General features: G+C 44.0%; 2 protein-coding genes across 2 annotated transcripts; both read left to right on the forward strand.

Moving 5' to 3' along the window:
* LOC143315093 (sortilin) lies at positions 1–9,997 on the forward strand. The gene is made up of 21 exons (XM_076722559.1): positions 1–291; positions 759–821; positions 1,008–1,084; positions 1,176–1,272; positions 2,002–2,169; positions 2,318–2,391; positions 2,602–2,648; positions 3,257–3,393; positions 3,489–3,572; positions 4,660–4,720; positions 5,934–6,086; positions 6,186–6,283; positions 6,380–6,479; positions 6,632–6,806; positions 6,902–7,095; positions 7,825–8,017; positions 8,121–8,234; positions 8,314–8,458; positions 8,545–8,651; positions 8,739–8,856; positions 8,978–9,997. Exons 1-21 carry the CDS (start codon positions 34–36, stop codon positions 8,990–8,992), a joined length of 2,478 nt encoding a protein of 825 aa, XP_076578674.1. The 5' UTR covers positions 1–33; the 3' UTR covers positions 8,993–9,997.
* Positions 9,998–10,232: 235 nt separating this feature from the next.
* Positions 10,233–14,837, forward strand: fam3c (FAM3 metabolism regulating signaling molecule C). Its single transcript, XM_076722560.1, has 10 exons — positions 10,233–10,308; positions 10,746–10,800; positions 10,925–11,029; positions 11,228–11,254; positions 11,602–11,725; positions 12,303–12,361; positions 12,700–12,750; positions 12,833–12,917; positions 13,019–13,145; positions 13,995–14,837. The coding sequence occupies exons 2-10, from the start codon at positions 10,782–10,784 to the stop codon at positions 14,082–14,084; spliced, it is 687 nt and encodes a 228-aa protein (XP_076578675.1). The 5' UTR covers positions 10,233–10,308; positions 10,746–10,781; the 3' UTR covers positions 14,085–14,837.
* The last annotated feature ends 731 nt before the right edge of the window (positions 14,838–15,568 follow it).

Consider the following 15,568-nt stretch of genomic DNA (forward strand, 5'->3'; position numbering starts at 1 on the left):
TTAGTGAGGTCCCCTCATTTCTTCGCTTCTGATATGATCTGGAGACTTGTGGTCCTGAGCGCGGCGGGCGTCCTGCTGTTGGGTGCTGAGGGCAGAAGCCGTGGGGGGAGGACGATGACTTTCCACCGGACTCAGCAGGATGAGAGCCAGGGCCGGGCTCGCGCACGCCCCAGGAGGGATATCAGCGGCTCCTCAGGCACCTCGAGACCTTCTCATGGTCCACCCTTCACCCTCTGCCGGACCCCCCTCACCCCCGCCGAGCACCAGGTCCTGGACCACAATACGCATGAGGTGAGGTGTGTTTGAGTTTCGTGACACTGTTCTGAAGCAAGGAAGGGCGTGGTGAACAGAATCCTGCACTAATGAGCTTTATTAAACATGGAAAATCAACACAGATAAACTTGTTTCTACGACAGGAAATTACATTTTTCTTGCTTTATTTATTTATTTTTTGCATTGTGTCATAATATCCATGATTTTTCATTAAAAAACAAACAAACAAATATGCAAATAGGTGAAACTACAATAAAAACAAGTGGAATTAAGACACAAAAAAAATGATTTTAAGACTAAATTTGAGACTAAATGACATTTGTGCAAAGTGGTGACTGGTGATCAACCACTAAACATCATGTCTGTCAGATCCATTAATCCCCTTTGGCAAGGAAATTATGTGATTATGATTATTATGTGATGTGTTTTTAACCTTAGAGGTGATGCTGCCATATGTGTGAGTATCTCCTCTCTCTGTCACCTAGACAGGGTTTAACGGTGATGACGGCTCCTATGTGATTCTCACATGGGTGGGCGATGGCACAGGAGTGAGTACCTCAGTATTACAGCACCGCAGCTGTTTCACTTTTCATTGAAAACTTGGCCTAGAAATATTTTTTAACCTTCATTCGTAGAAGCAGAAAAAAACCCCCATCACCTTCAAATTGAAATGATAACTTCAATCTGTGCGGACCCTCTTAATTGATCATTTTTCATCACGTCTGCTTTCCTAGGTCGTCCTGGTGCTGTCAACATTTAGTGCTCCAATAGACTCTTTTTTCGAAGGAGGCTCCTCACGACTTTATCGAAGGTGAGTTAGTATCAGACGTGCAGGGTAACATGAGCAGCACGTCCAGCTCACCCAACACACAGTAAAAACCGGACTTTCTTTCTCTCATCAGCACGGATTATGGAAAATCTTTCCATGACATTTCCCATCGGATCAACAACACCTTCATCCGGGAGGAGTTTGGAGTCAGTGTGGGACCAGGGGGCTCTGTAAGTTACCAGCAGGGCAGCTACAGTTACTTTAAACAATGATAAAGAAATGCAGCTCAAAGGGCTTTTCAACAGAGAAATCCCATGCACCAGGTGCTTCACATAACAAGACATAAAAGCTGTAAAACCCACTTGATAGTAATAATGAAAATAAGATAGGATAAGGATAAAAATGCACAATATAAGAAGGAAACTAAAGCCACTGATTACTAGTAATCCAAATATTTAGCGGGCTGGTCTCAGTGATTCTGCAGGTAGTGTGTTCCACAGCTTTGTGTCTGACAGTTGGCTAACTGTGTTGCATGTTTCTACATGGGGGAGGAGTGTGTGATGTTGCCTCACTTAAGTGTGAAGACATCTCTCACGCTGCTCCGCTGTCTAACCTGCTTGTGTCACATCTTCACCGTCAAAAACACTTTCTTTTTTGTCCTCACAGTGTTGTGGCTGACAAATTCGTAAATGCACCCACATGAATGCACTGAAGCGTAGATTTTTTTTTCCAATAACAGCATCATGAAACAATTTGGGGTTGTTGTTTTTTTTCTCTTTCTCTTTATTGTTTTCAGCTTTTTGTCCCCCACATAATGTTGCTTCTTGCTCTTGAGAGTCAGGGTTTTTGTGGACTGGTTTTTGTTAGAAAACATAAAAAGACTTTTTTGTTTACACAGAAAAATAGTCGTCCTTTGATGGAACAGCAGTGAAAATTCAATAATCGATTTTAATTGACAGGTTATACTGACAGCAGACGTGCCGGTGGTGGACCACCGAGGCGGGATCATCTTCACCTCCAGGGATGCCGGTGCGACCTTCAAGTTCATCCAACTGCCCTTCCACCTGGCTCAGCCAATCACGTACCACTTCCTCAACCCGGACTACCTGGTGGCCCTCAGCATCGATGTGAGTCACATGGCCCGATCTTCAAGGTCACGGGGTCTCCTTTGCTGTATCCTTGGCTGAAAACCCTTGTGGCATTATGCGCTCGCACACATGAAGAACACACCTTGAAGCAAAGGTAAACATTCCTCTGTTCCTTCCTGACTTGCAGGGCGGCCTCTGGCTCTCTCTGGACTTTGGTGCCAAGTGGACAAAAGTTCATGATGGAGTGCATTCTTTCTCATGGTGAGCATAAACAGGAAACAAAACCACACACCGAATCCCAGTGTCTTAAAGTGAGTTAGATGAAGCGTGTTTATACTGTACAATATTGACTGGAATGTTTTCCAAATTGCTCTCCATGTGAAGCATGTGTTTTTCTGAAGAAGTTATGTGTAAATGGTTGCGACATCTTTGGGTGTTTGTGACATGTTGTGAACTTCCTCTTTCCATCAGGGGGGCTGGCAATAATTTGTTCTTCAGCTACAGTCAAGTAGACACAGGTAAGAAGCTGCAAGAAATCCACTTTCATGATCACAAAGAGCTTGAAAAAGATGTGAGCAGTGATTGGATCTGAAGGACAAACACAGACTGTATTACAAGTGTTTGTCTGTAATAAAAAACGTCAGAGAAACCTGACACGTGCAATAAATTTAATCTAATATGAAAAATAAACAGCATCGTATGGCTGTAAAAAAAAAAGAATAGATATTATTGGGCATCCAAAGGCAGTTTATGGTGTATATCTCATTTTCGGACACCCCTTTCTCTGATCGGAGGGGAGGATGTCAGACACTTTAAGCAGAGGTTGGTCTGGATTCACCAACGTGGATCCAGCTTTGATCCATCAAAAATGCTGTGGCTGATAATCATTGACAGGATCAGGACTGATTCCAGGACGGAGCTCCTCAGTCTTCAGCTCAGTTTCTCAAAATGAGCTTGTGGTCAGCCTGAAATCACAAATAGGGCCCAGATGGCTTTAAAATGTCTATTGTTAGACCCCCAGTCCAGATGAGAAAAAACTTCCCCCAACAAAACAGAAAAGGTACTTCCCAAAACTTCCCAAAACAAGCTCATTAATGTGTGTGATGCCTCATTCTTGTTGCCGTAGTTGAGGCAGATGAGAGGGGGGATTTGGTGCTGAAGAGGACGACGGATCTGGGGAAGACCTTCACCACCATCCATGAGGACATCTACAGCTTCGGCTACATCGGAGCCTTTCTCTTCTTCTCTGTGATGGAGGATTTGGTAAGAAGCGTCAACACACACACACACACACACACACGCTGGTGTCTGCATGACGTTCCTTTAAGTGTTTACGCAGCGCTGCGTTTGTTTCCCAGAGATCCCCTCGCGTCATGTATTTCTCATCGGACCAAGGAGACACCTTCAGCCAAGCGCTGCTGCCCTCGGCCTCCACCGAGCAGGTGAGGAAAAGGAGAACTTCTTGTCCAACTTCAGTCTTATTTTTGTCATTTTGTTTCATCGTTTCTATTGGTTATGATCACGAAAGTAAGACCCAGGTTTAATTTTTGAGTGAGTGTGATCGTCGAGTTTTAAATTGGCCACATCGCCGAGCCTGGTTAGCGTCTTTAACTTGACGTTTGGCTAATATTCGTTAAAATCATCAAAAACTGTCAAGTATCAAAATTGCGAAATAGTTGTCCGTGGCGAAATAACTGACATACATCTTAAAATCCAGTAGATGGCAGTAAAGTTCAATAGCGACAAATCAAAGCCGATCCAACACGATCCAGATTCATGGCTACCAGTTATCCTGTGGGGTCGCCCACTCAGAGCAGAGCAGTCGTTACGGTTATGCTCTGACTAATGTCCAAAAGTGAATGTGCTGTAAACTCCACCAGAGACGTTCAGGAAACATGTTTGAACTTTACGCTTCAGGAAAAGAAGCAGTAACACGAACTGTGAAGTTTGTGCTTGGAGATTTGAGTGAGTGGACTGTTGGCCTTCCAGTTTTTCTTGGTCTGCTGTTTCTTTTGTGCCTTTTCTGTCAGATATTGGCACTCATCTTGAAATACTTCAGATGTTCACTTAATTATCTCCCCCGTCACGTCTCTCCGACCGTCAGACGTGGAGTTGGGAAGGTTTTAGTCTCTCCTGTGAAGTCCTTCAGTTACACACACACACACACACACACACATACACACACACAGACACACACATGCTTTTGGTTTCTGGCTGTCATCGAGGTCAGTTCGCTGCAAGTAAAAACATCAATGGCGACATTTCCTTTTTCAACACCGGCTAAACACACATCTGTTGTGTTGAAACACCCACACACACACACACACACACACACACTACATCTTGTTTACAGCACAAACACACACTCTCTCTCACGGTGATTAGACAAGGTTTACAGCAACGATTAAATTAGTCATCACAAAGTTGTTGTTTTTTTTATTTGCAAGTCCAGATTTTCTCACCCACATGTTTCCTCTCTCTCCCTCGATGTGTGTGTGTGTGTGTGTGTGTGTGTGTGTGTGTGTGCAGTTCTACTCCATCCTGGATGGAGATGAAGATATGCTCTTCATGCACGTGGACAACCCGGGAGGTAACAGGCGAAAACACACGCACCCGTTCTCACCTGCTCACCTGCACAAAGGCGACTTTGAAAACACTCCTGACACATATTTGCGAATGTGCCCGTGTTGTGAGGACAGCGCGGCAGAATTTATAGCTCTCTCAGCCCCTTTTGTTGTAATGGAAAAGCTCAACGGTAAAGGCCGGACTGGTTTCACAAGTTCTCGGCGCTGCTGACAAATCATTCCATCATACCGAGTGTGTGTTTGTGCCTGCGAGCCCAGCTGCCCGGTCTTTGTTCCTTTCTCTCCCCCGCCTCCCCCATGCTTTCCTTCCCACTCAGTCCCTCTTTCTTATTCATGTCTATTTCTGCTTCACCTTATTATTTTATTTCTCTTAGCCCGGCTTCAGTGCTGCATGGGTCAGCTGATGGGACTGTTGCACTGCTGAGATAAATAGGGGAGATAAGGGGGAGAGGGGCTTTATCTTTTGTTGGCTGGAGGGAGGGAGATTTAGTTTACACTGCAAAAGCTGACAAACATATCTTGGGATCAGGGTGTAACACAAGCGCACGCACGCACACACACACACACACACACACACTGAAAAAGTAAACCACGTCCACCACCTCCCTCAGCTCAGCTCGCCCTTCATGGCTTTAGCTGACGCGAGTGCGAGCTTCACACAGCTAAAATATGATTGATGATGACTTGTTGTTGTCGTGCTGATGCTGAAAGGTTTGCGTCAGCCGTTCCCAGGTGCTGATTCTCCGTGAGGGCATCTAACAGCAGGAAATCCTCACTGCGTTCAATCAGAGACAGGCATTTTTTGTTTTGGAAGCATGTTCCTCACTGCAGATTATTCACTGGAATCAGACATGTCAGTACAGTGATGATCGCCAAAAATACACTTTATGCTGTTTATTAAATTCCTTCAAAGTCTTCACTACATATGTAATATGAGTGTGGACAGACGTGGGTCTAAAGAGCAACTTGACTGGTTGGTGGAGGATTTCTAATATATGTTATGGCACTGGCAGGTTGTACAATGGTGGGAAAACTGAAAGAAGAATCACTTTCAGTAGCTTCTGTGTCTCCAATAAAAGTAAGAAAACATGAGTAACAACATCTGCTTTGCATCAGGATATAATGTGGTTTGCCATCAACATGACACAGACACTGCTAATAATCTGGGCTCCCTGTTACTCAAACACTCCGTCATTTCTCTCCTCTGTTTCACCACAGACACCTTCTTTGGGACTATGTACACGTCAGATGACCGCGGTATCCTGTTCTCCAAATCGCTGGAGCGCCACCTGTTTGACGGGCAGAGGAAAAGTGATTTCACCAACATAACGTCACTGAGAGGAGTCTACCTCACCAACAAACTGGACGATGGTAGGGTTTGCAGCATGTGTGTCTGGCCTTCCAACACACACACACACACTTTTTCATTTTGATGAAATAAAGATGAATGCATGACGTGTTTTGTTGCAGATGGCCGCATAAGATCCGTCATTTCCTTTAATAGAGGAGGGACATGGAGGCAACTGAACAAACCTGAGAATGTGGACTGCGAAGAGCAAGTCCAGAATGTATGTTACACCGAGGAAAATCTAATCCCAGGCTTGGCATTAACATTATATTCTGCATGTTAGTCTCTTAAACTTTCTCTGTGTGTTTTACGTCAGTGCAACCTTCATATTCACGGAGAGCACAGTCGCAACAACCACATCGTTCCCATGCTGGCTCTGTCCGAGCCGACTGCTATCGGCCTGGTTATCGCTCATGGTAATTATTCTTTTGATACACAGAACAAATGGTGTCAAACTTTAGCTGCACCCTGCATCAACTAAACATCTCTGAGCCAGTCTCTCGTTCATATAATCGGTCATAAATGCATTTAACTTAAATTGAATGTAATGACCTCCTCTCTTCTCCAGGCACTGTGGGCGACTCTCTGTCATCATCTCAGCACCCAGATGTGTTTGTCTCCTCAGACGGGGGTTATAACTGGAAGGGGACACTGAGGGGTCCTCACCACTACAGCATATTGGACTCTGGGGGCCTCATTGTGGCTGTGGAGGCCCAGCGTGAGAGACAAGTCAAAACTATCAAGTACTGAGCAGATAGTTTGTTTTACTTGGGAATCGCAGGCAGAATGTGCTTATATGTAAAGTCACCGTGCTTCTGCTGCCATGTCTCATCACCAGGTTCTCCACAGACGAGGGCCAGTGCTGGAAGTCCTACAACTTCACCGAGCAGCCCTTCTTCTTCGCGGGCCTGGCATCCGAGCCGGGGACCAAGGCCATGAACGTCAGCGTGTGGGGCTTCCGGCCTGAGGAGGACGGCCAGCCCATGTGGGTGGCCGTCACCATTGACTTCCAGAGCCTCATTACAAGAGAGTGTGAGTCAAGATGCCATAACTCTGTCTTAAAACTATCTGTTCTCCCCTGGGCTCGCCACGCCTTTACACGGCATGTTACCGCCGTGGGCATCGTCTCCAGTCAGGTGGAGCCTTACAGCAGTTTTCTGTTACACATACATAACAACCCACAAGCTGAAACTTTCCAGAACTTTTCCATAAGTCCTGAAAACGATGACTTAGGCTCTATGTTCCTCTCTTTGCTCTCTAGGTTTTACAAACTGGCAAGTGTACAAACATAAGACAGTTGGGCCAAAAAGGCATCCAGAGCGTCGAACAATTTCACATTCTGCTGTCAAGTCTTCTGCTTGTCTTTCATGTCATTGGAAACATATTTTTTCAATCAGCTTCTTATATTGAGGGATGGGATCTCACAGGAACACATGCTTTTATGCTCAACTTGGAGCAGTTTGGATTATTTCATATGGGAGATTTTTGTTTGGATATTTTTCACTGGTTTCGAAGGGGGGGGGGGGGGGGGGCGGGACTCAGCTCAGGTGCCTCAGAATCTGATGACAGTCACCAGTGTTTCATGTTATGGAGAAACCCTGACAATATTTCTGCAGCTTTAATAGTTTCTTCTGCTCAGCTTGAATGGAATTTAGCTCCGGGAAGCGTTTGGGTACGCTGGGGGCATTTTGCGTGTCAGTCTACTTGACACGTTGAAACACTAGTCAGTAACAGGTGTATTCTGCCGGGCGTAATCATCAGGTAAGGAGCAGGACTACGAGGAGTGGTTGGCTCATTCTACAGATGGAGGAGACTTGGAGAGAGACGGCTGCGTCCTGGGTGTCAAAGAGACTTACAGGAGGCTGAAGAAACAATCTGTGTGCAGGAATGGACGAGGCTTTGTGGTGAGCAAGAAGCAAAGCCCCTGCCTGTGCACCAGAGACGATTACTTATGGTACGTCAGTTTGTTTATTTCATGAGGACTATGAAGATATTACGCCACAGTTAACTCCCAGTTAGTATTCCTTTGTGATGCTCTAACCTGTCCTTTTCAACAGTGACTACGGTTACAATCGTCATGTGAACACCTCGGAGTGTGTGAGACAGTCCAGCGCTGCAAATAAAACCCTGGAGCTCTGTCTGAACGGAGAGGAGGACGAGCTTCTGACAGGGTAATCACGCTCACTCCGTCTTGCACATGAACACACACACCTCCTGTGCATACTCACACACTTCTGACTGTATCTGCAGGTACCGAAAGGTCGCGAGTGATAGGTGTGAGGGGGGGTTTACTCCCCAGCTCGCGGTGCAGACGGTCATCAAGCCCTGTGGTGTTAAACCCAGCCCTGGACCGCCTGCCAGGTCTTCGTCTCCAGTCACACACTTTGACACACCGGTCAGTAGATCTTTTGCTCTTTCTAAGGTGCAATTGTTCATGTGTAGCTTTCAGGACCATAACAGCTGTTGCATGTGTTTTTCCAGCGAGAGAGGCTGGTGTTGATCCTGGTGTGTGCAGGAGCAGGAGTCATCGTCCTGGTAGCTGTCATTTCCGCCATCTTTGCTGTTAAGAGGGTGGTTTACAGAAACAGGTGAGCTAGACGCACATCTGTGCTGGGTGTACACCTTCATGCGCCTGACATCAGCTGACCACTGTGGTTTAATGTCACCCTCTGCAGGACACCAGTGTATCGTTTCTCCAACCTCCGAATCCATGATGATGATAATGGCATCACAGCTGATCCTGAAAACGCCACCAACAGCAATGGCATGGCCTGCCAGCAGGACTCAGATGATGTAGGAGTGATTTAGCACTATTATTTTTAATTTTTGTGTTGTTATGAGCTTATAAAAACTTTCAGGCGGTGTGATTCTCCCATGTTCACTGACACTTTTTTTTTTGTCCTTTTCTTGACAGGATCTTATTGACTGACACATGACACATTTTAATGGATGCACTAAACATTAACGATTGAAAGCAGCTGTGCTGAAAAAGACTGCTGACAGAATTTTGCTGGACTTATCCCGGATGTTTTGATGGGAGCACCCTTCCTGGCAAAATTCTGAAGATTTGAATGACAAGCATGAAAATGTCTTAATTTATTGAGCTTACTTCATTTCATCACTTTACTTCACATACTCTTTGATTTGTACAGTGTTTTTTATTTTAATTTTACTCTGTGCTGCACCAACTTTTTACTTTGTCAATGTGAAAACAAACAAGACAATCCTGAAAATGTGCATTTGTAAAAAAACAAAAACAAGACAAAAACAAAAACAGAAACAAAAACAGAAACGCCAAACAACATGCAGCTCGTTATCATGTGTCTTTATACTGTGTATGCTGTGGTCTAAAATGTGCCACGATCGGGTTAAATGCAGACTAAGTTTATCGAAGTTTCTTGTCCATCAGAGGACACTGGTGGCGCTGTGACATGTCCCATCTGTTACGAATTAAACAGAGAAGAAGAAAAATGAGGAAGCGTTGACGGACACAAAGATAGATTATTAATCTGATGTCTCACTCTTAAAACTGCTACTACTCCGGCACAAAAGCAACAGGAAGTGAACTATAGAAAAAAAATGCCGATAACATAATCTAATATTATAATGTTAGATTAGCCATAAGATTTTGCAAATATCAAATTTAAATGCTAATTCACAGATGGGAAAAGCAGATTTTAATGGGCTTTGTACATACAGGGATCATGGCTGAACGTTTTCACACTTTTATCGTTTATTGAGAACATGTGGTATGTATTTATAATTCTGAAAGCACAAACAGGAAACATTTCACATCTAATATGGGATTGTTGTGGAGAACAAATGAATTTATTTTTAATAATGTTATTGGTGATGTATGTCACACACAATGCAAATTTACAGTAACAAGTATAAACTACATAACTAACTAAATAAAAGTTGAAATAACGCCTAATTCTCATGTTTAATGAACGAAACATTCTTGTAAAGGAAATGTTTTTGCTTTTATTATGGTCTGGTCTTTATGAATGTGGCATTTCATGTAGAATTTAGATTGTTGAAATGTTTTTTTTTTATGTTCTATGCTGTAAATAAATGTTTATTTAAAAGAATGAATAAACACTCGCTTGTTGGTCTTCGGTTTTTCCGACAGAGTGGTACCTCTTACCTTCTCCTCTCCCTCTGTCCAGCTCAGATGTCATTGCATGAAACACCACTATCAGATTCGGACATCCGGGTTTGGTGGTTACCGTGACGATTGAACAGGTAGGCAAGGTGCAAACGTTACTCCCTTTTAACGTTTCCTCCACATTTTGGTTGCCGGTGAATTTCGGCTCGAGTCGTTTCGGGGGTCCGTTGGCAAACTAAGGCAGAGACGAGGAAGTGAAGTGACACAGCAGGCGTCAGTTTTAACGTTAAATGCTAACTTAACACTTGACGTCTGTTAGCTAGCTTGTCAAAGTTTAGCTTCTCAGCTATGCGCAGCGTCGCACAGTACGCATTATAACGGCGTACAACCTCGTAGTAACTAATTCAGTAAAGCTAAAGTGACGGTAAATTACCCAACTAACTTTCTCTGCATGTGTCAGCTAACTTATTAGCGGCCGAAGCATCGTCAGCCAAAGTTAAAGGACACTCTCTCTAAACCGCAGGGACACAGATAATAACTGAAGTCTATCAAGTGGCTTGTTCTTTCATGGCAGGTTGTTAGCTGTGGAAAAGGAGGCTGGAGGCTCAACATGATGGTCAGGGCTGGCGGTAAGTGCATTGCCGTTAACCACAATATTGTAAAACCATAAAAGTGATAGTGTGGAATTTAAATTAGCTAAAATGGTGCCTGCTAAAGGCTGACAGTTTCTGCTATCTGTCTGTGTCTTTGCAGGTATTTTGAAGTTGGCAGCGCTCGTCTTTGCATTCCTCCTCGCTGTCTTTCTTACTTTCCAGCTGCTGGAGATTAACATGGACTTCAAGCTGAGCAGTGTTTTGTGTGAGTAACGTTTCTCGCATAAGGAAACTAATCACAGCTTCAGATACGGCCCTGCCCTGCTTAACGGGAAGTGGGAGGGAAACGTGACACCTGTTAATCAGGTACTGGTAGGGGGTATGTTTAGCTAATGATGTGTGTCATGGCGCACAAGGCGACCATTGAAAATCTTCTTTAACATATGTATATTTTGCTTTTCAGCCAGACCTGTGCCAGTGAATGATGGCCGTAAGTATGCTTAACTTGTTATCATTTCATCCTTTGGCATTGTTTTCTCTGACTGATGTTTTTTTTTTAATTTCCTCCCTGTTTTTTAATCTCTCTATACCAGCCGAGAAAAGGATGGTAATAAAGAGCCCGTATTACACCGTGCAGATGTTATAGCCCAATCTAGATAACAGAAAATCACTACATAGTTTGTGTTGTCTGTTTAGCTTCGTGCGCTGTGTTCACAGTTCAGGTTGAATTGTTGCTGTTTGTTATGTGTCTGTGCTTTTTAGTGGATAGGCATAACACTTCCTACCTGATGTACTTCACCTGTTGGCTGATGTGTAATTGGTCTTTTCTGTTCACAGCGACAAAGCCGATCAGGTACAAGTGTGGGCTATCCAAGCCGTGTCCGCTTGGACACTTCGCCTTCAAGATGGCGAGTGGGGCGGCCAGTGTGGTGGGGCCCAGAATCTGCCTGGAGGACACGCTGTAAGTGCTGCGGCATCTTGAAACTTTCAGAAACATGGGATGACTTTTTGTGCTACCTGTTTGTCAGACATTTTGACATGTTTTATGGATTAAATGATTAATTGCTTTTTTAGCTTTTAAACAAGGAGACCACCTCCAATGACAGCAACACAGACAGAAAAAAAACATTAACTCAATAGACTAATGGATTATAATATAACTCTTTAGTTGTAGTCAAAGCTGATCCATTGTGTACACATATCAACATTGCTAAAATGGCATGTCATAATGTTTGGCAAAGGCGGCACAATGAAAGCCTGTGTACACAAAGTCCAGGATCTGTTCTTTATATATATCTTGATAAGCTAACACCTTCCTTTGAGCTCTTTTGTTCAGCATTTATAAGCAGTGTACAAAGATTTGATAAATGATATCTGTCGGCGTTCTTTTTAATGTGTTTCTTCATGTACAGTATTTATCAACAACGTCTCTCATGAAGACGTAACTTGTAAGTCTTTGCCTTAAGCTCATATGCTGTGTGTGTGTGAAAACATCCATATGGGCTCATGTCTCATTGTCCTCCTTGGCTTTGTTTTAGACTAATGAGCGGCGTGAAGAACAACGTGGGGAGAGGAATCAACATTGCCCTGGTCAATGGTAACGTTACGAGCTGGAGTTCATACTTTGGAACCAATTTGCACAATAAATACTCCACTGCTGACAGTAATATAACACTGCAGTAGTGTTACACTGACACTGCTGTGATGAATGGAGCCATTCAAAAAGAAATCATGAGCCTCTGGCCCCGCAGAGTCCCGTGGTTTCACTCGTAGATTTTCTATCAATACCTGTTAATCAGGTTGGTTCACATGCTAACCCTTAAACACTGCCAAGACACTTGTGTGTAATTAAAATTGCACATGAATGGTATTAAAATGGTAATTAAAACTGTAAACTGAAGGTGATCTAAACTGGCATTTCCCCCCCCTCCACAGGGAGAACAGGGGGACTTATCAAGACAGACATGTTTGATATGTGGGGAGGAGGTGAGTATGTTTCAGAAGCTTTTTGTTTTGGACATTTAAAAACACACATTATGTTCACCATGTGTGTTTAATGCTTGTTTAGATGTGGCTCCCTTGATTAAATTCCTGAAGGAAATAGAGGACGGCACAGTCGTGATGATGGCCTCATTTGATGATCCCTCAACAAAGTAAGGACTCCATTCGCTCACTGAGACGATTTAGATTGACACGATGAATGTAAGTGGCTTCAGTCATCCATGAAATAATACCTGCCCTCTTTGTTCTGTAGGCTCAATGATGAAGCCAGGAAGCTAATTGCTGATCTTGGCAGCACAGCTATCAATAACCTGGGCTTCAGGGACAACTGGATCTTTGTCGGAGGGAAAGGCATCAAGACCAAGAGTCCATTTGAGCAGGTAACATGAGCCACACAATGTTTAGAGTCGCTTTAAACAAAGTTTCTGCTGAATACAGTGCGCGAATCAACTGCAGTACAGAACTCCTTATCAGATGCCTTGAAGCAACTCAAACGTTTTGCAGCTGCATTCATGTCATCAGGGTGACTTCAAACTGTGTTGATAATGCTGCCAATTAAATGATGTGACACACCCAATAAGATGATGTGGATAGTGTTAGATCAGCGTTCTGCATGGGCGTAAAAAGGCCCCAGGAACGCCGGAGGGACTCTGGACGACAGCAACTGTTTTCCGTGCTGTCGGGTTGAAGGTGTGTGCGAAGCATCCACGTCACAGCAGCATTCACGCTTCAAGCTTTGTGCGCTGTCAGCGTAGCGTGCTCTCAGAGTCGTCTTTTCTTATTCTTTACATACAAGGAATTAGACTTTGTGTCTTATGTCTTTCAGTGAACTCACACACCCTCACACTTGCACTGGTAAAATGTCAAAATGCAGGTTGAGCCAGCCGGGTTCAGGGGGAGTGTTTGAGGCTCATGTCACCAAGGCTTTAAATACATGTGGCAGCAGAGACATGACTATACGTGAAGACGCGCCGGTCTTGCGTAACCTTTTGTAATCTGGAAGCTACGGAAGACTTGTGGTTCACAATCTCTCTCTGGGTATTGGTATGTGCTCATCAGAACACTCATCAGTTGGCAGTAAAAAAACGACTCTGTGATTTATCTTTTCACCTGTCAGCACCTGCCACACCCCGGCACCTGTGCTTGTGCGACAGAATGCTGTATTCATTGGATCATAAAGGCAGCGGGGTCTGTTTGGTTTTATGAGCGCCTGTGTTTGCCTCCTCCAGCATATAAAGAACAGCGCAGACACCAACAAATTCGAGGGATGGCCCGAAGTGCTGGAGATGGAGGGCTGCGTGCCTCAGAGGCAGGACTGATCTGAGCTCTCGCCGCCGCCGTTTCCCGTCTCGGACGTCCACCTCGCCCTCCTGACATTCCTGTCCGCGTGAGACTTCTCAGTGGTGATGCTTCTCTGGGCTGATTTTACAGCCGTCACCTCCAAGCCTTTTGTTCAGATTTACCTACCAGAACACCTCCGCTGAAGATATCAGCAGGAAAGAGGAGCTGGCGTGACACTTCACCCCTGAGCTGGACAGTGAAGCTCGCGCTCCTCCCTCTGCTCGGATACTTTACGTAGATGCTTTCTGGGGCTTGCAATTGGAATGAATTAGGTAGAGTGCACTGATTAGAAGGGACTTACCTTTGATTATTGGCATGCTGTCACACTCTCTATCTGTAAGGGCCACGGACGTAGCTGTGATAGTGTCGCATCATTGCACTGTTGTTGATGGAAGCCCAGATTTTTGGAGGGCTAAATTTCCATTATCCATTCCCTGCCTTAACGTCATTAACCTATTCTTTTTTTTTTATTTTATTTTTTTTTTTACTTTTCCTGTTACTGATTGCTTTTCAGAGTTAATTTCAATGAATTGATTATTAACAGGGTTTTGAGGACACTTCCTGTCATATTATAACCAAATGTACCACATCCACTGTGAAATTTGTAAATATGTGTTTAGAGGAGGGTCCACATTTGAAAGGTTCTAATTTAATGAACATTGTAATATTAATATAATTTCTTAAAATAAATGTGTGAGAATGAGTGTGTGGATTAAACATGTCGTGTTCTATCTGATGGTTAAGTGGTTTTTTCTTTGCACCATGCTGCAGTTTGTTATGCAGAACAGGAGAACAGCTGTGGATCAGCTAAGCGTTCAGTATCAGTTTCAATCGGGTTGTTATTAGTTAGTCTTCCAGTATTATGACAAAGTTACAGGCTGTTCTCGTTCGATCAGAGGAAGTGGGTGGCATTAATTCAAAGGACTGACGTGCACACATGATGTTGTGCTACTTGAAGCGCGTGTGACTTCCTGTCTTACTTTCAGTGTACAGTTTTTGTGGAAGTCCTTTATAAGCCAAAGTCACGTTGCAGTGAAGAAGGTCCAGTGTGAGCAGTTGCATTGCTTAGGCTGACAACACACCGCTCATTGGTGCACAGCTGTGTTTGTTATTGTGATTTATTCACCACATTATGAGTCTCTGCTGTCATCGTTTCCCTTCACGTGTGTGTGTGTGTGTGTGTGTGTGTGTGTGTGTGTGTTTGGGGCTGGAGGACTGTAGTTGGCACATACAGCATGTTAGCCAGCAAAAGTCACACCTTCACAGCAGCTTTGAGCTACAGTTTTTTTTCCGGGTTGGTGAAGAGAGTGAATATAGCACATCCTTGTGTTGTCGCAGCTCACTTTTATTTGAGCCTGAACCTTTGCTTGGTGTTTTGCAAAACTGTGAAAACAAAAAATGTAAAATGAGTCCGTAAAACACCTTATTAATATTTTACACAATTTCTTCCCTCTTAAATCTT

This window comes from Chaetodon auriga, chromosome 22 (genome assembly GCF_051107435.1).
Source record: "Chaetodon auriga isolate fChaAug3 chromosome 22, fChaAug3.hap1, whole genome shotgun sequence".
Lineage (NCBI taxonomy): Eukaryota > Metazoa > Chordata > Actinopteri > Chaetodontiformes > Chaetodontidae > Chaetodon > Chaetodon auriga.